Raw genomic sequence first — 20216 nt, forward strand, 5'->3', positions numbered from 1 at the left:
TATATATATTTATATGTCTAACTGGATGTCCTTAACCTGGTATGAAAGCCCTACATAATGAAGGAAGGGGCTACTGTAGGTTCTGTTTAATGATGTGATATCCATATACTGTACCTGAACTGCTCTGAATGCAAGTGTTTGAGTTCTCAATGTCTGTTAACTATAATGTATTTAAGCTTCTAAAAAGCTCTAATTAAGTTATTTATTTATGTATTTATTACATATTTATTATATTTTGATTTCTACACATGGACTGTTCCTATAACCTTGATAATAAATTTGCAATTAAAAGTATTTGAAATTAATTTACTTGTTTTTTTTAGGGTTAAACATTGCTAACACTAATGTAGCAAATAAGATGCATTTAAATTGATTGGTTTTATCGTTAATTATATGTGAATTAGAGTTCGGCGCAGTAAGACCAAGAGTCGAATGCCCTTTTGCCCGAATCTGGAATCCTCGTTGCCTAGACTTAGGTGGGCTCCTACGTTCGCAGCTCGTGGGACCACTTCATTGTACAAGTATAAATTGCTTATCGGCCCATGTGGGGATAGTTCGGCTCTCAGCTGCCTCTAAATTCATCTCTACTGAGCTTCCTTCCGTCTCCTACTGTATGTTTCAATGGAATATCACAATATCTGACTGTGTACTACGGTAAGTCATACTGTGGTTTGAACAAATTGTTGCCGGGTCTATGCTAAAATCGAGAGTGAAAGGCAGGCCAACTTAGAGGAGGTGGGTTCCTATAGGTGACCTCTGTAGGAGGGGGAATTCCCTTCTCAGTTATAGGGCACTAAACAATTAAAGTCCATGGATGGAAAATGAGCTCGTCCTCATCCACAAAATGGTAGTAAATGTAAATGACATTCTAACCTCAAGCTCGGGTAATGCAGTGATTCATGTTTACGGTGGGCTGGTCTCCTGCACCTGGCCTAAAAGAAAACCCATTGACATCACCAGTAGTATGAATATGATGTAGCTAATGCAATGTGTTGAAGCTCCTTAAACACATTGGAATCTTAGAAGGGCTTAAACAGTCATTTTGCTGTTCTAAAACATAGCCAAAGTAGCTGCCTTACAGTAATGTGTAAACCACTCAAAAGGCTACAAGCACACAAACGCATCTGCGGGTTGACTTTATTCTACTGCCAATCCTTCCCTTCGTATGCGTCGGGCCACCCACCCATCTTATGTGAACAGGAAACGTTTTCCAGGATCAAGTTCTTAACATGGTGCCTCAAACATGACTATTCTAAACACGGGCTGTATGACCTAAATCTAGCTTACCCAAATGAGAGGTAGGCCTAAAAAGCAGTGTGCGACCACATCAAGAGAACTGGATATCCTGTTTATCTCTGCATCTACTATTTCAACGGGGCTGCTGTGCCAAGCACTTTAATCACAGAGATCCTATTCATTACTATTCCAATTATATGATTCACACACCTTCTGATAACAAGGATCTGGATCAGTTATTTGGGAGTCGGTGATTTAAGAATCAGATAATGACCCACTCTGGCCAACCCCTTGTGTACCAGCAGAGTTTTCGGCCATCCCCGTTTGGACAACCGCCTCGACTTGAATACGTCAATAACCAAATACCTCATACACCACAGCATCTTCTATATACTAGCTCGACATGAAAGGACAATTCCATGCATCCAAACCAAGCCTTGACAGTAGTCACTCGTCAATGAATGTTTAACATGTAATTCAGATAAACAATGACAATGTACGTCTGAGCGGACATCAGCGTCCAAGGCTCGTATCAAGACAGTTTCAATATCAATGTGTTCCATTCATGTCACTACAGTGACACCTTCACTTTGAACAATTTTGCATCCAGCCTTGCAGCATATTTGCATAAATACCAGGCTTTACATGATAACCCATCCAAGCATGCCACAAACAGCAGATCTAGAGTGGTTCATACATACTATTCAGGTGTTTGATCCTGGAGCGTCGGGTCCCTTAATGCACGGGAGACTTCCTGTATACAAGGAAGTAAAAAGAAGCCAGGTTAATACAACAAAATAGGGCTGTGTAAACATTACAACGAGTGATATGATATGCTGCGTCGCCTGCACAGGAAACCATAGCATTTCCTGTGTGTGTGTGTTTATAGTAAAGACCGTGCTCGTTCTTAGATGGTGGGATCAGCTTGTGAAACCACTGGCGGTATCAATGCAAGGCAAAATCACAACTACGGACCTCTGACACACAACATGACTTCCTACAAACTGATAATACATTGGTATGCAATTGACTTGTTCTCATGTGCAATGTCAAGGTGCATGCAAACTCCTGATGAGAGCACGTTGGATGATTGATTTAAATGCATTGCAGATCCTTAGTCTAAATTCAATCATGTTTTTAATTGCTCTGGTTGCATGCATAATGAAGATCATTGCATGAAGTCCCGTCAGCCACAAGAGTTGACTGGACTAGTTCATACAATATCTTGGCAGTATTACAGACAAAGTCTTACCTTCAACTTTGAATGGCATAGTTCTTTGTCAAAAAGCACACAATCAATTAAATCTACTGATATTATTGCCAAACCTTTATCATTTGAGAGGTTTATTTATATTCAATTTCTTATCTCAAAGCATAATGCACAACAATGTGACCACAGAACTAAATAGAACATTAAAAATCTATGGGAAAAACTTTTTCAGAAACGTGTTTTTTGTGCCTTCTAACAAATTGTGACACACCAACAAAAAAAAAACACATTAAACAAATAAAAACCTCATGAAACCATTTTTCATAATAATCTTAACTTCACAGGCTATGGAAGATTAACTTGCAGTTTAAGGGCATCATGTCAACCTATTATTTTATGCTCCCATTTGTCCTGCTGAGGTATGCTTTTTGATGTCGTTTTCTGTTCAAGTGTAGGTGGAGAACTTTCACAAATGTATTTTTTAGTGAAGAGTCACGCTGGGGTCCTCTCACATGCTGAAGTGATCGCTCACTGGAGGCTTGGCCACCCAGGAGCCGTAGCCTTGCTGCGCTAAGTAGGACCTCAGCACACTCTTGGCCTCCTGGTAGGGCTTGGCCATCATCTAGAAAACCCATTAATGGGACATGGATTATTAATGCTAAACAATGGGACAGGAGACTTCACACGTTTGTGAAAGGTAACATCTGAGAGGGTTTGTAATTTATCCTGTCCAACACCCACTCATGGTTTCCTAGTGGAGCTAGTGGGCATGAATTCAAATTGAATGGAGCCCAACCGTGGTGGGGTGAGACAAGTTTTTTATTACCTTGGCCTCTCTGTAGGAGACTGTAGCTAGCAGGTCCCGTCTTGAAGCCTCCTGGGCCACCAGGTTGAAGCGACTCAGCATGGCTGCTTTACACAGGCGACTGGCCAGGGCAGGGCCGCTCTTAAACGGAGACCTGACACACAAATCAACATGGCCGTTGTGAAGAATCAGCTAACAGATCACCTGTAGATTCCCTAGGTTTTCAAGTCAGAATGGGGCCTACAGTGCCTTGCGAAAGTATTCGGCCCCCTTGAACTTTGCGACCTTTTGCCACATTTCAGGCTTCAAACATAAAGATATAAAACTGTATTTTTTTGTGAAGAATCAACAACAAGTAGGACACAATCATGAAGTGGAACGACATTTATTGGATATTTCAAACTTTTTTAACAAATCAAAAACAGAAAAATTGGGCGTGCTAAATTATTCAGCACCATTAAGTTAATACTTTGTAGCGCCACCTTTTGCTGCGATTACAGCTGTAAGTCGCTTGGGGTATGTCTATCAGTTTTGCACATCGAGAGACTGAAATTTTTTCCCATTCCTCCTTGCAAAACAGCTCGAGCTCAGTGAGGTTGGATGGAGAGCATTTGTGAACAGCAGTTTTCAGTTCTTTCCACAGATTCTCGATTGGATTCAGGTCTGGACTTTGACTTGGCCATTCTAACACCTGGATATGTTTATTTTTGAACCATTCCATTGTAGATTTTGCTTTATGTTTTGGATCATTGTCTTGTTGGAAGAAATCTCCGTCCCAGTCTCAGGTCTTTTGCAGACTCCATCAGGTTTTCTTCCAGAATGGTCCTGTATTTGGCTCCATCCATCTTCCCATCAATTTTAACCATCTTCCCTGTCCCTTAAGAAGAAAAGCAGGCCCAAACCATGATGCTGCCACCACCATGTTTGACAGTGGGGATGGTGTGTTGCTTTTACGCCAAACATAACGTTTTGCATTGTTGCCAAAAAGTTCAATTTTGGTTTCATCTGACCAGAGCACCTTCTTCCACGTTTGGTGTGTCTCCCAGGTGGCTTGTGGCAAACTTTAACCGACACTTTTTATGGATATCTTTAAGAAATGGCTTTCTTCTTGCCACTCTTCCATAAAGGCCAGATTTGCGCAATATACGACTGATTGTTGTCCTATGGACAGAGTCTCCCACCTCAGCTGTAGATCTCTGCAGTTCATCCAGCGTGATCATGGGCCTCTTGGCTGCATCTCTGATCAGTCTTCTCCTTGTATGAGCTGAAAGTTTAGAGGGACGGCCAGGTCTTGGTAGATTTGCAGTGGTCTGATACTCCTTCCATTTCAATATTATCGCTTGCACAGTGCTCCTTGGGATGTTTAAAGCTTGGGAAATTGTTTTGTATCCAAATCCGGCTTTAAACTTCTTCACAACAGTATCTCGGACCTGCCTGGTGTGTTCCTTGTTCTTCATGATGCTCTCTGCGCTTTTAACAGACCTCTGAGACTATCACAGTGCAGGTGCATTTATACGGAGACTTGATTACACACAGGTGGATTGTATTTATCATCATTAGTCATTTAGGTCAACATTGGATCATTCAGAGATCCTCACTGAACTTCTGGAGAGAGTTTGCTGCACTGAAAGTAAAGGGGCTGAATAATTTTGCACGCCCAATTTTTCAGTTTTTGATTTGTTAAAAAAGTTTGAAATATCCAATAAATGTCGTTCCACTTCATGATTGTGTCCCACTTGTTGTTGATTCTTCACAAAAAAATACAGTTTTATATCTTTATGTTTGAAGCCTGAAATGTGGCAAAAGGTTGCAAAGTTCAAGGGGGCCGATTACTTTCGCAAGGCACTGTATTTCATATCATGAAGTTCATATTATTTCAGAACATTTGGGGAAAGTCTGACTATGAAATAGTCTTACGCATCCACCGTCTTGCCCTCCAGGCCGTCCACCACCTCCAGGGAGACGTCCCCCTGGCTCCAGTTGATGCCGCGGCTCCACTGGGCGTTGGTGTTTGCGCCACCCTCAGGGCACGCCGTGGGCACCAGGCTGATGTGGGGCCGGTACACGCAGTAGTACATGGGTAGGCGGGGGGTGATGCCGTCCACACGCTGGTTCACAGCAATCTCCATGCCCCGCACGTCACAGCAGCTCACGTCGCCTGCATTTGAGGATGAGGACGATGGCAGAAGCACTCGCCTTCATTTTACACCATTTGAAAGAAATCTATTCTTTGAAATCAGCCCAGAAGGAAAGACTAGGAGAGAATGAGCATTTTTGTTCCAATCCAGCACTACATCACCTGATACAACTTACGTGCTCGATGACCTGATCAGTTGATGCATTAAATCAGGTGTGTTAGTGCAGAGATAGAACACAAATGTGCTGTCCACTGGGCTACATACGACTGGAGTTGAGAAACACTGCTTTTCAGACTATTGAGGTGTAACCTATGATTGAGGGACTTGCCTATGAGGATGCTGCTGACGTAGATGGGCTCAGTGAAGTGACTGAGCAGGGCTCCCTGGAAACCCAGCACCTGCCACTGGGTGATCTTGTCACTGGCCGACATGCTAACCACCCTGGAGGCGGCCTGGTCGAAGGTGGGGGAGAAGACTGAGAACACCTTGCCCTCCACCGTCACGTGCAGGCTGATCTGGTTGTTCACCTCCCAGGCTGAGATGGAGAGGGGGTTCAGGCGCCTGAGGGGAGAAAAAGATCAAGGCTGAAGGGACAGACAGGCTGGAAAATATCAACTTGGCTATTAGCTGAGTACTGGTGGGGCATAAGGAGTTTTAGAGTTGCCAGTCACTAACAGATTGGATGGGATCTGGGCGGCTCCTTTGGGCATCTGGTTCATGTACAGGTGGAGCGTGATGTTGCTCTTCAGACTGAGCAGCTTGGTGTTCTTGTCCTGCTGGAACATGGACTTCTCCTCAAGGCTGCGATTCTTACTAAAGAACAGCAACAGGTGCCTGTACAGATAACTGCAAATAAAACATGATTATACAGGTATAACTACTACAAATTAATGCATATTTGGTACCCTGAAAGTAATGTGAAATAAGGGAATGTTTGTATGGAATCTTGGTGCTCTAAAGTTTATAGGGAGAACATTGTAGGAGGCAGTGAATGAATGAATGAACCGTTATTGCATATCGCTGGGTTGTAGTGAGAGGGGTTTGAAAGAATATAACCAGCTTTGTCAGATTCATTTGTAATTGCCCTTGACTGACTTACGATGTTGTAAATTACATGATCTAAGCAGTGTTCTCAGAGCATGGAAAAGTTCCAGGAAATACAATAGGAACCACATAAGAACAATTTAAACTTTCTCACAACCATCTTTGCTTCCTGGATATAAAGAAAAAAGGGTGTTTTGAAGGGATGTTTTTTCACATTCATGAATACACTGATTGAGATAAATGTACCGCATCAGTGATCTCCTTGCTGTTACAACTGCATGGGAGTCGTGAAGAACCCGTCCATTTGGTGTAGCGCTCTCCTTAGTGTTGTAATTCCCTGTTCCAATGGCCACCACTTCACATCCACTGGCTAGATGGATGTTCATGAGCCACGCACAGAGAACACATTTACCGGTAACATTCATAATAGCAACTTAAAATGTATCTAATATAATTCAAACGTGCCTTCAGAAAGTATTCGGACCCCTTGACATCTCCCACATTTTGTTACGTTAGAGCCTTATTCAAAATTGGATTAAATGAAATAAAAATCCTCAGAAATCTACACACACAATATCTTATAATGAAAAAGCAAAAAAAATGTTTTTTCTTAAAACTTCTTCAGGATCGGTGGGTCCCCTGCGGGACGGTTGAGTTAACGTAGGCTAATGAGATTAGCATGAGGTTGTAAGCAACAAGAACATTTCCCAGGACATAGACATGTCTGATGTTGGCAGAAAGCTTAAATTCTTCATCTAACTATACTATCTACTACAGTAGATATTACAGTGAAAAAACGCCATGCTATAGGAGACTGCAAAGTGTTGAAGATGAAAAGTTATTACTAAACAAATTAGGCACATTTAGGCAGTCTTGATAGAAAATCTCACAGAAATGCAATGGTTCATTAGATCAGTCTAAAACTTTGCATGTACACTGCTGCCAAATCAAAATTGCGCTTGGGCTGGAATAATACATTATAGCCTTTCTCTTGCATTTCAAAGATGGTACAAAAAAACGTTGGCTTTTTCTTTGTATTATCTTTTACCAGATCTATTGTGTTATATTCTCCTACATTCCTTTCACATTTCCACAAACTTGTGTTTCCTTTCAAATGGAACCAAGAATATGCATATCCTTGCTTCAGGCAGGAAGATTTGGGTATTTTATTTTAGACTAAAATTGGGGGAAAAAATCCATGAAGTAAATAATAAAATGAAATAAAAAATAAATTGTGCATAAGCATTTAGACCCTTATTTACATAAGTATTCGAAATTGTGCTCAGTCGAATCCTGTTTCCATTTATCATCCTTGAGATGTTAATACAACTTTATTGGAGGCACCTGTGGTAAATTCAGTTGATTGGACATGATTTGGAAAGACACACAACTGTCTATATAAGATCCCAATGTTGACAGTGCATGTCAGAGCAAAAACCAAGCCATGAGGTCGAAGAAATTGTCTGTAGAGCGCCGAGACAGGATTGTGTCGAGAAAAAGGGTACCAAAAAATGTCTGCAGCATTGAAAGTACCCAATAACAGTGGCCTCCATCACTCTTAAATGGAAGATGTGTTAAACCACCAACAATTTTCCTAGAGCTGGCCGTCCAGACAAACTGAGCAATCGGGGGAGAAGGGCCTTGGTCAGGGAAGTGACCAAGAACCCGATGGTCACTCTTACAGAGCTCCAGAGTTCCTCTGTGGAGATGGGAAAACCTTCCAGAAGGACAACCATCTCTGCAGCCCTCCACCAATCAGGCCTTTATGGCAGAGTGGCCAGATGGAAGCCACTCCTCAGTAAAAGGCACGACAGCCCGCTAGAGTTTTCCAAAAGGAACCTAAAGACTTTCAGACCATGAGAAACAAGATTCTCTGGTCTAATGAAACCAAGATTGAACTCTTTGGTCTGATGCCAAGCGTCATGTCTGGAAGAAACCTGGCATCATCCCTACGGTGAAATACAGTGGTGGCAGGATCATGCTGTGGGGATGTTTGACAGCGGCAGAGACCAGGAGACCAGTCAGAATTGAGGGAAAGATGAACGAAGCAAAGTACAGAGAGATCCTTGATGAAGTCCTGAGCGTTCTGGAGCAGGTCCTTAGACTGGGGCGAAGGTTCACCTTCCAACAGGACAACAACCCTAAGCACACAGGCAAGACAACGCAGAAGTGGCTTTGGGACAAGTCTCTGAATGTCCGTGAGTAGCCCAGCCAGAGGCTGGACTTGAACCCGATCAAACATCTCTGGAGAGACCTGAAAAGAACTGTGCAGCGACGCTCCCCATCCAACATGACAGAGCTTGAGTGAGAGGATCTGCAGAGAAGAAGGGTAGAAACTCCCCAAATGCAAGTGTACCAAGCTTGTAGCGTCATACCCAAGAAGACTCTAGGCTGTAATCGCTGCCAAAGGTGCTTCAACAAAGTACTGAGTAAAGGGTCTGAATACTTATGTACATTTTTGAGGTTTTGATGTTTTGTAAAAATTGTATACATTTCTAAAAACTTGTTTTTGCTTTGTCATTATGGGGTATTGTGTGATTGGGGGGGAACTAATCAATTTTAGAATAAGTAACGTAACAAAATATAGAAAAGTCATGGGGTCTGAATACTTTCCAAATACAGTGTGTGTACAGTACTGTGCAAAAGTTTAAGGTAGGTGTGAAAAAAGGCTGTAAAGTAAGAATGCTTTCAAAAATAGACATGTTAATAGTTTAGATTTATCAATTAACAAAATGCTAAGTGAGTGAACATAAGAAAAATCTACATAAATCAATATTTGGTGTGACCAGCCTTCAAAAACACATCCATTATTCTAGATACACTTGCACAAAGTTTTTGAAGTAACTCGGCAGGTAGGTTGGCCCAAACATCTTGGAGAACTAACCACAGTTCTTCTGTGGATTTAGGCAGCCTCAGGTGCTTATCTCTCTTCATGTAATCCCAGAGACTCAATGATGTTGAGATCAGGGGTCTGTGGGTGCCATACCATCATTTCCAGGTCGTTGTCATGCTGCAGAAAAAAATGTGGGGCCAATCAGATGCCTCCCTGATGGTATTGCATGATGCATAAGTATCTGCCTGTGCTTCTCAGCATTGAGGCCATTAATTCTGACCAAATCCCCAACTCCATTTGCAGAAATGCAGCCCCAAACTTGCAAGGAACCTCCACCATGCTTCAGTTGCCCGCAGACACTCATTCGTGTATCGCTCTCCAGCCCTTCGGCGAACAAACTGCCTTCTGCTACAGCCAAATATTTCAAATGTTGACTCATCAGTCCAGAGCACCTGCTGCCATTCTTCTGCACCCCAGTTTGTGTGTTTCCATGCATAGTTGAGTCGCTTGGCCTTGTTTCCACGTCGGAGGTATGGCTTTTTGGCTGCAAGTCTTCCATGAAGGCCACTTCTGACCAGACTTCTCCGCGCAGTAGATGGGTGTACCAGGGTCCCACTGCTGAACATCTTTGGGCTACGAAGAGAAGTAAGCATGATGTGTTTTTCATCTGCTGCAGTAAGTTTCCTTGGCCGACCACTGCGTCTACGGTCCTCAACGTTGCCTGTTTCTTTGTGCTTCTACAAAAGAGCTTGGACATCTGGAAACCCCTGTCAGCCTTGATATTTCTGCCTGGGAGAGACCTTGCTGATGCCATATAAAGACCTTATGTCTTGTTGCAGTGCTCAGTCTTGCCATGGTATGTATGACTTTTGACAAACTGACTTGAGCAACCTCACCTTGTTAGCTGAGTTTGGCTGTTTCTCACCCAGTTTTATTCCTCCTACACAGCTGTTTTTGTTTCTGGTTACACCAAATATGGATTTAATTTTGATTTTCCTTGTTCACTCACTTTGCATTTAGTTGATTGCTAAATATAATCTATTAACATGTCTATTTTTGAAAGCATTCTTACTTTACAGCATTTTTTCACACCTGCCTAAAACTTTTGCACAGTACTGTATATAACATTTAAATATAGCCAATATATAACCAGACATGGAAAAAGAGTGTCTCCCAGTGCCTCCTTAATTACGTGACTGAGTGATAAATGCTGCCACTGTGCTCCTGCAGGCAGAGACCTCGGGGTAGCTGTCCATCAGCTTACTCAGCAGCTCCCTCACTGCCTGGGGAACATGCTCGTTAATGGGGTTCTGACGCTCTGCGGTACAGTAGGGGGAAAAAACACCTTCACTGCTTAATGTCCAGAAACAACACCCAACACAGATCAAAATCCAATAGTTTTAAGCAACTTTGACAAACAATGTGCTTTCCAACAACTACAAAACATAAATAAAATAACGGAATAATTAAAAAATAAATGACTTGCCATAAATGGTTCTTCTAGGATGGATCTCTGAGCCTGTAGACGGACTCTCTTTCACTGGCAAGGGAGGAGGGCCATCTGAAACCACACACTATCTTATTTTGACAGTCCATTTACAAACCATTCCCTAAAACATTGAATTTGAATTGAAAATCGATTTCCAATTACAGACATTTCATCAAACTAGTTGGTACAGCTATTCACCCAACGCCTCTGGTAGCAGAGAATCTCCATCCAAGGTGGGCAGCAGGTCCTCAAGGGCCAGCTGAGCTGCACTGGCCCTGGCCTCCTTCTTATTGATCCCCATCCCAGTCTTGTACTTCACCCCATCAATCACGACACAGAAGGCAAAGTAGAAGCCTGGGATGTTACCTGGACAGTCATCACATCATATTACTGAACATATATACACTGCCATGAATAAGAGCCTATGGATGGAGGATCAATGGAGGACATGGTTTGAGATGTACCTGTGGTTACCGTTTCCTTTAACTCAACCTGGAACTGTAGAACCTGAGAGAGCTGGTAAAGAGCTGACACTGCGTGGGTCTCACCCCGCTTGTATCGGTCAATTAACTCTTGGGGAATGCTTTTCGATCTGATGCCACCACCTGTGGCAGAACAACAAGACAACCAAACATCAGTTTCTGGTGCTAGTGCCAAAGTGGGATGGGTGGCCATTTTCACCTTCACAAAGCACAGAAACCAACAGGACCCATCCCCCGTAAGCACAAACCAACAGGACCCATCCCTTTCACAACATTTACTTAAGCTTACAATTGGTGTTGCATGCTGGGTCAAAGAGGTTTTTGTTAACTTCTGAGACAGCCGGAGACACATATTCCACTGCCAATCCAGGTGGGGCACAAATATTTTTCTTGAGGATTTGGGCAAAGCTGGCACCCCTAGAACCACGAAATGATCCACCTCGAGTCCAAGCCATCTTGGAAACTGTAGAAAAAGAGTAACATGTTATTCATACATAGCAGCCGTGTGTTATTTTCCCAAAGTTGGTCATAGGTTTTTACACTGGACTGCAAACAGGCCTCGCCCAACTTCCAGTAGCCTGGATACCAGTCTCTGCTCTTTTGCTCGTTATTGAATTGTGATTGCAACTGACACTAGAGGGCAGTATTTACCAATTTTTGAAGTTGTTGGTAAGAGAGAATAGCTACCTAGTTGGAATGCATTGCTTGACTGCCATGCGGGCGATAAGCACAATATATTTTGCAAACTGCAGCACCCCAAATGATTCATTCTCAAGTTTGTTTGTTGAGCAGACTGTAGGTATAAGGTCTACAAAGCAGTCTCCATTAGAGGTCAAAAAAAAAAAAGTTTAAAAGGTCAACCGATTATCATTTTTCAACGCCGATACCGATTATTGGAGGACCCAAAAAAGCCAATACCGATTAATCGGACGATTTACATATATATATATAGATATATATATAGATATATATATCTATTATATATATATATATATGCATACACTGCTCAAAAAAATAAAGGGAACACTTAAACAACACAATGTAACTCCAAGTCAATCACACTTCTGTGAAATCAAACTGTCCACTTAGGAAGCAACCCTGATTGACAATAAATTTCACATGCTGTTGTGCAAATGGAATAGACAACAGGTGGAAATTATAGGCATTTAGCAAGACACCCCCAATAAAGGATTGGTTCTGCAGTTGGGGACCACAGACCACTTCTCAGTTCCTATGCTTCCTGGCTGATGTTTTGGTCACTTTTGAATGCTGGCGGTGCTTTCACTCTAGTGGTAGCATGACAAGTGGCTCAGGTAGTGCAGCTCATCCAGGATGACACATCAATGCGAGCTGTGGCAAGAAGGTTTGCTGTGTCTGTCAGCGTAGTGTCCAGAGCATGGAGGCGCTACCAGGAGACAGGCCAGTACATCAAGAGACGTGGAGGAGGCCGTAGGAGGGCAACAACCCAGCAGCAGGACTGCTACCCCCGCCTTTGTGCAAGGAGGAGCAGGAGGAGCACTGCCAGAGCCCTGCAAAATGACCTCCAGCAGGCACAAATGTGCCTGTGTCTGCTCAAACGGTCAGAAACAGACTCCATGAGGGTGGGATGAGGGCCCGACGTCCACAGGTGGGGGTTGTGCTTACAGCCCAACACCATGCAGGACGTTTGGCATTTGCCAGAGAACACCAAGATTGGCAAATTCGCCACTGGCGCCCTGTGCTCTTCACAGATGAAAGCAGATTCACACTGAGCACATGTGACAGACGTGACAGAGTCTGGAGACGCCGTGGAGAACGTTCTGCTGCCTGCAACATCCTCCAGCATGACCGGTTTGGCGATGGGTCAGTCATGGTGTGTGGTGGCATTTCTTTGGGGGGGCCGCACAGCCCTCCATGTGCTCGCCAGAGGTAGCCTGACTGCCATTAGGTACCGAGATGAAATCCTCAGACCCCTTGTGAGACCATATGCTGTTGCGGTTGGCCCTGGGTTCCTCCTAATGCAAGACAATGCATCATGTGGCTGGATTGTGTCAGCAGGTCCTGCAAGAGGAAGGCATTGATGCTATGGACTGGTCCGCCCGTTCCCCAGACCTGAATCCAATTGAGCACATCTGGGACATCATGTCTCGCTCCATCCACCAACGCCACATTGCACCACAGACTGTCCAGGAGGACATTACATCAAAGTTGGATCAGCCTGTAGTGTGGTTTTCCACTTTCATTTTGAGTGTGACTCCAAATCCAGACCTCCATGGGTTGATAAATTTGATTTCCATTGATCATTTTTGTGTGATTGTGTTGTCAGCACATTCAACTATGTAAAGAAAAAAGTATTTAATAAGAATATTTCATTCATTCAGATCTAGGATGTGTTATTTTAGTGTTCCCTTTATTTTTTTGAGCAGTATATATATATATATATTTGTAATAATGACAATTACAACAGTACTGAATGAACAATGAACACTTATTTTAACTTAATATAACATATCAATAAAAATCAACTTAGTCTCAAATAAATAAACAAACATTCAATTTGGTTTAAATAATGCTAAAATAAAGTGTTGGAGAAGAAAGTAAAAGTGCAATATGTGCCATGTAAAAAATCTAACGTTTAAGTTTCTTGCTCAGAACATATGAAAGCTGGTGGTTCCTTTTAACATGAGTCTTCAACATTCCCAGGTAAGAAGTTTCAGGTCGTAGTTATTATAGGACTATTTCTCTATACCATTTGTATTTCATATACCTTTGACTATTGGATGTTCTAATAGGTACTTTAGTATTGCCAGCCTAATCTCGGGAGTTGTTAGGCTTGAAGTCATAAACAGCACAATGCTTGAAGCACAGCGAAGAGCTGCTGGCAAATGCAGGACAGTGCTGTTTGAATGAATGCTTACAAGCCTGCTGGTGCCTACCACCGCTCAGTCAGACTGCGCTATTAAATCATAGACTTATTTATAACATATTAACACACAGAAATACGAGCCGTAGGTCATTAACATGGTCAAATCCGGAAACTATCATTTCGAAAACAAAACGTTTATTCTTTCTGTGAAATACAGAACCGTTCCGTATTTTATCTAACCTAGTTTAATATTGCCTGCTAACATTAATATCTTTTAACTAAATATGCAGGTTTCAAAAAATATACTTCTGTGTTTTGATTTTTAGAAAGGCATTGATGTTTATGGTTAGGTACATTCGTGCAACGATTGTGCTTTTTTCGCAAATGCGCTTTTGTTAAATCATCCCCCGTTTGGCAAAGTTGGCTGTCTTTGTAGGATGAAATGGTCTGCACACAGTTCACAACGAGCCGGACGGCCCAAACTGTTGCATATACCCTGACTCTGTTGCAAGAGAAGTGACACAATTTACCTAGTTAAAAGAAATTCATGTTAGCAGGCAATATTAACTAAATATGCAGGTTTAAAAATATATACTTGTGTATTGATTTTAAGAAAGGCGTTGTTAATGGTTAGGTACACATTGGAGCAACGACAGTGCTTTTTTTGCGAACGCGTTTGTTAAATCACCCGTTTGGCGAAGTAGGCTGTGATTCAATGATAAATTAACAGGCACCGCATCGATTATATGCAACGCAGGACAAGCTAGATAACCTAGTAATATCATCAACAATGTGTAGTTAACTAGTGATTATGTTAAGATAGTTTATAAGATACGTTTAGTGCCATCTAGCATCTTACTGTGGCTCCTTGCTGCACTCGCATAACAGGTAGTCAGCCTGCCATGCAGTCTCCCCGTGGAGTGCAATGTAATCGGCCATGATCGGTGTCCAACAATGCCGATTACCGATTGCTATGAAAACTTGAATTCAGCCCAATTAAAATTAAAATCGGCCATTTCGATTAATTGGTTGACCTCTAGTCTCCATCACACCATTCAATAATGAATTCATTACATTTCATCGTGCAAATATGTATTTTTCCTTCTCCATGCTGTTATTGCTGCCTGCAGCATGATCAATTACACACCGGTAGTGTCCATCGCCCCAGCCTGTCTGGCACTGTTTCCCTGCAGTTCTGTTAATAACGGTGAGGGCAGATGTTCAGCAGGTGCGAGCGAAGAACAGTGTGTGCCAGCTAGTCCTAAGGAGGCCTCCGGTACACAGCAGGCGGGAGCCACACCGCCTTCCGCCTACTGTGCGCCTGAGTAGTTAGCGGTGGGGGCAACACCAGTAGACAGTGTCCTTTGCCGCTGCCTGTCGGGCATGGTTTTCTCCAGTACACAGCAGGCAGAGGCGACACAGTGTGCTAGCTAGCTAACTAGCAAGCTATCACACAGTGGAGCTAGCTAGCACACGGTGTCGCTCCAGCCTCCCGCCTGCTGTACTAGTGGGAGGCGACCGGTAGACAGTGTCCTTTGGTTCTGTTAATGATGGTGAGCGCAGGTGTTCGGCAGTCGGGAGTGAAACAACTCAAAATACTTTTATTTCCCTTTTGACTCAAAGGGGCAATGGGATGCTTGAGAGGGGGGGGGGGGTGTTCATGAAGGAACCAATGACGTACAATAATACCTTTCAGAGTTTTGGCAGTTCCATCTCACCAACAAAACAAAAACAAAAACGTACACCATACGGCAAGTGAGGAGTGATGGGTCGTTCGCGAACGAGTCGGCTCTAAGAGCCGGCTCTTGTAGGTGAACGTTGGGAGCCGGCTCGCATATCAGAAGAGACAAATCTATTTATATAAAAATGAAGATTTAAATTAATAGATTTAAATAATTCAAATAACGAAAAAATAAAATATAGGCCTAAATGCTCAAGCGCACACACATTCGTTCTGACTGTCTGCTCAGACTAAGTCTCACCTGTTGTTTCTGTCAATCAGACACGCAGTGTCAACCAATGAACCAAAGATGCGTGAGGGAGGGCCGAGCCAACTCACTCACTGTCACACACTTAGCAGCCGAGGAGAGCGAGGAAGGACAGCTGTGAAAACAACAGCTGGAAAATGAGTCGGAAGCACAGTAGCATTTGGATGCATTTTAATAATGTAGTCAATGTTAGAGCAGTTTAGAATTTGCCAAAACAAAATCTCATATAAAGCCTGTTCTACGCACAACCTACACCAGCATATGCGAACTGTGCACCCAACTGTGAAGCTAGCTGTAGCGGAGGGTCGAGAAACTAGCGGGCCTGCTAGTGATAGGGCCACCACCTCCACACGTGGAGATGTATCCACTCAGTCAAGTAGGCCTACTCCGCAACCCACAGCAACGCAGTCTTCTATGGACCAGTTTATGCCAAAGTCTATGTCTGTAGCAAAACAAGGCCAAATTGATATTGAATTGGCTAAAATGATTGCCACCGATTTCCAGCCATTTTCCATCGTGGAGGACAGAGGTTTTAGAAGTTATAGCAATAGTCTAAATCCAATGTACACAATTCCAAGCAGGAAAACACTTTCAAAATCACTTATTCCACAACTGTACGAGAGCACACAGGCTTCAGTGCAGGAAATAGTCCAAAAAGCTACTGCAGTTTGCCTTACCACTGACTGCTGGACATCAAGGGTAACCACTTCTTACATGTCGGTTACATGTCACTTCATTGAAGACTTTTCGATGTCTAGCTGGACAAATTGAAAGCAGCTGTGAAAGCAGCTGTGGAATAGTTCCACAGGAGCAGAGTAGGTGCTGAAAAACTAAAGTCTACACAATGCCAGATGGGCCTAAACAAGACTGCAATATAAGATGGAATTCAACATTTTATATGTTGAGGCTGTTTCTTGAGTCAAAAGATGCCATCATCTCTACCCTGGCCATTGTTAATGCACCTGTTGATGCTCTGACCCAAGAGGAATGGGAGGTGGAGGAGGAGGTGTGCAGAGTCCTGGAACCCTTTGAGCAGGTCACTGTGGAGATAGGTACGGTAAGCAGTTATTACTACATCATTATTTAATCCTGTATTATATATATGTAAATGAGCAGTAGATGAGAATGTAGTATCAGTAGACAAAACATGAACCTGAACTAATAAGTTACTGGTCTCTGTTTTCAGCTATATGACAGCCTCAAAAATGATACTCCTGTGTAAGGGTCTGCAGCGAATCACAGCCAACCGCCAGAGAGAAGCAAAGTAACCACAGGACATGTGACAGAGTTGATGGACACCCTATGTTCATCAATGGACAGGAAGTGCCACAGAATGGAATATAATCACGTGCTATCAGAAACCGCTGCACTTGACCCCAGGTTTAAGAAGTTAGCCTTCAGTGATGCCAGAGTGATTGATGAGGCTCTTCAAAGAATAACCTCAGCAGCAGGGAGGGACAGCCCCAGCAGTCAGCTGGCTCAGACACCAGGGCAACAGGAAGAAGAGGGATCAGATGGAGCAGAAGCACCAGCAGTAGTGCCACAAACGTCTGCTGTTTGACGAGAGAGCAACCCGGGATGCAGCACGAAGGAATTGCTCAGCAGATGCCATAATGGAGGTCCGATCATAATAGAAGGAGCCCCTCCTCCAAAGATCTGCAGATCCTCTGAGCTGGTGGAAGAACAAGGCCTGTCTACACACGGCTATCTAAAGTCATGACAGGGAGACTCTGCATAGTGGCCACATCCGTTCCCTCTGAGAGGGCCTTCTCGAAAACGGGACAAATAATTACTGAGAGAAGACACCACATCAGGCCCTCGAAAGTGAGGCAGCTTGCATTTCTGAATGCAAATCTCTCATAAAAGCAAAACATGGTCAGCATTGCTGTGTGCTGCTGGTTATAAGAATGGCAATGAAGAAGAGAGAGAAAAGAGGGACCAGTTTAATGTTTTAAGTGGGATGCTGCAGTTTGCACATTGTTAATAATTTTTCTTTGATATGGTGCAATATTCTATTATGCTGTTCAGATTGTGTTTGTTTTGAATTGTTACATTTATATGCACTTTGTTGATATACATTAAAAAAGTTATACTTTAAATGCAAATGTTTAATAGCATTGTTTTTCATAACAAACCAATGCATTTTTAAATACATTGTGGTAGAGTATGATTTCATTTAATAAGAATTGTTTTAACACCAATCATAGCCAAACTATCACAAACTGTTTGACTTGAAAAAATAAAACTTTTTTTTTTTTTAAAGAGCCGTTTGGGAGCCAAAGGACTCACTGAAAAGAGCCGCAATGCCCATCACTAAAGCGTAACACAGTATTAAAAAAAACTGAAGTCAGGGAAACAGGAAAGAGGTATCCTGCACGTTTTCAAGTTAAAAGTCTCCATTCTCTATCACTCCTCAGTTGAGTTTACTTCACAGTTAGGTAGCGAATGCAATGGATTTGTTTGCCAGCGCAAGTCTGGACAACATTAGCTGTATTATGCCTAAAACAGTGACGTTTCAGTCTGCTAGGTGTATCTCCACAGCATGGGCATATCTCTGGGTGACGTGGACATCCCCATGCATCCACCTTATCAAAATATGACTAATTCAATATTGCACCATCACATTCTCTGGGCTCTATCTGCAATCAAAACCAGTAGTATCTACCAGGAATAATGAAACATAGAAGAATAATTGATGAATTACGTATGACCACTGTAGTCTTTGACACTCAAAATATATTTTTTTTATCGACTATTTTGATATATATTTCATCGCTAAAAATCCTGCCAAAGCATATTGTGTAGGAGGGGTTAATATGAATTTAAAACAATTTTACATGATTTATATGAAAATCAGTCATGGACATATGGACATTGAAATGAACAAGGGAGAGGTTAAACGTAGGCTAAATCTGGCATAAGCTTATTTCCACACTTTACAATAACTCTGTTGTAGTGGTCTTAGGTAGTCTCCAAATAGGTTATTCCCTCCATCGCGACAGAGCTTGTGATCTCCATGCAGCACCATGCGCCTTCGGAAAAGCACCCCTCAGCCTCAGAAGATGCCCTTCTGGAGGCCTGCAGCCATAGTCATTATACCCCAAATGTAGGCCTATTTGCCTACTAGCCAAATAAAGTGTAGAGCATTCATGATGCCTGAAACTCATCATTCCAACATATTTGAACATTTAATTCATCCTTCATGCAGTTCAGTCATATGTCTGAGTTGCAAAATAAACTAAATCAAAGAGAATAGAACAGTCTTATCCATTTGTTTATTATAATCCACGTGTGTATTCAAAATTATCTAAATTCTACTAAGTTCTTCAGCCTATCACTTTAATAATTCAATGTTTAATTAGGCCTATCAAAAAAAAGGAAGGTCTAGCCAGGTGCCGGTGGCGCGCGTGCAGCCCCGGTAAAAATAGTCACGAACTGCACATCACTAGAAATTACGCGTGACGGATCTCAGACGTCATTAGGTAAACGCGGCCTATGCAGTAGCTAGTCATGTAGTTAACGTTAGTTACATTACTGAGTCTCTGCGTTTACAAACTGTATCTACCTAGCTAGCACGTCGTCAAAATCAAATTCAATTTCCTGATAGCTAAAACGTGTTAACTATGTAGCGAGTTAGCCAACATCTTGTAGAACTGTCTGAAGCTAGTTATTGCACGTGGGGATATAGTTAACGTTACTGTAGCTAAATAGTTACTTGGCTAGGTACCTATTGACAAACATTTCCAAAATAGTCATTTTATACTAACTGATAACCAGCTAGCTAATTCAAAAACAGCACCTAACATTACCTGCTGTCTTGAATGTCAAGTGCGGCTAGCGGGTCAGTCACTCAGCAGATTCTGCATGAATGCAGTTTAAATTTTAAAGGATGCAGGTCACTGATAGGTTATTTCTTGAGTGTCGTATCAAAACATTCCGAAACCAAGGTGAATGCAAATTAGGGCACTAAACGTTTTTGCCAGGCGTTACATATTTTTGGGCCATATTCCCAAATATCTCACTTGGGATTTGCGTTAGAATTTAAGTAGTATCAGCATGAGGAAAAAAAAAATATATATATAGTAGCATGGAAAAATGTTTGACCCACGAAACACTGATGCTCATCTCCATTCATAGATTCCAGCT

At 42.5% G+C, this 20216-nt stretch overlaps 2 protein-coding genes across 2 annotated transcripts in view; one reads left to right on the top strand and one right to left on the bottom strand.

Annotated features, from left to right (window-relative positions):
- The window catches only part of LOC110489471 (uncharacterized), a 2849-nt gene extending 1190 nt beyond the window's left edge, over positions 1 to 1659 (top strand). The window contains exon 4 of the mRNA XM_021562172.3: positions 1 to 1659. This exon is cut by the window's left edge and continues 255 nt beyond it. The gene's annotated coding sequence lies outside the window, so the exon portion shown is untranslated.
- A 904-nt stretch (positions 1660 to 2563) lies between these two features.
- Positions 2564 to 19969, bottom strand: adad1 (adenosine deaminase domain containing 1 (testis-specific)). Its single transcript, XM_021561335.3, has 12 exons — positions 19880 to 19969; positions 11527 to 11700; positions 11220 to 11360; positions 10954 to 11121; positions 10753 to 10827; positions 10459 to 10584; positions 6680 to 6803; positions 6065 to 6235; positions 5718 to 5950; positions 5169 to 5409; positions 3273 to 3405; positions 2564 to 3068 (listed from the first exon to the last, which is right to left on the bottom strand). The coding sequence occupies exons 2-12, from the start codon at positions 11690 to 11692 to the stop codon at positions 2955 to 2957; spliced, it is 1692 nt and encodes a 563-aa protein (XP_021417010.3). The 5' UTR covers positions 11693 to 11700; positions 19880 to 19969; the 3' UTR covers positions 2564 to 2954.
- Positions 19970 to 20216: the final 247 nt, after the last annotated feature.

The sequence above is a fragment of the Oncorhynchus mykiss genome, chromosome 14 (assembly GCF_057628025.1).
Source record: "Oncorhynchus mykiss isolate SJ-2025 chromosome 14, ASM5762802v1, whole genome shotgun sequence".
Taxonomy (NCBI): Eukaryota; Metazoa; Chordata; class Actinopteri; order Salmoniformes; family Salmonidae; genus Oncorhynchus; species Oncorhynchus mykiss.

Bases quoted from the DNA above. Each gene is read 5' to 3' on its own strand.
- adad1 (XM_021561335.3), bottom strand. From the start codon at position 11,692: ATGGCTTGGACTCGAGGTGGATCATTTCGTGGTTCTAGGGGTGCCAGC. The intron at 6,236-6,679 runs GTACATTTATCT...TTTTATTTGCAG, and splicing joins GCAAGGAGATCACTGATGCG to TTATCTGTACAGGCACCTGT. The intron at 5,410-5,717 runs GCAAGTCCCTCA...CCTCAAATGCAG, and splicing joins CGTCAGCAGCATCCTCATAG to GCGACGTGAGCTGCTGTGAC.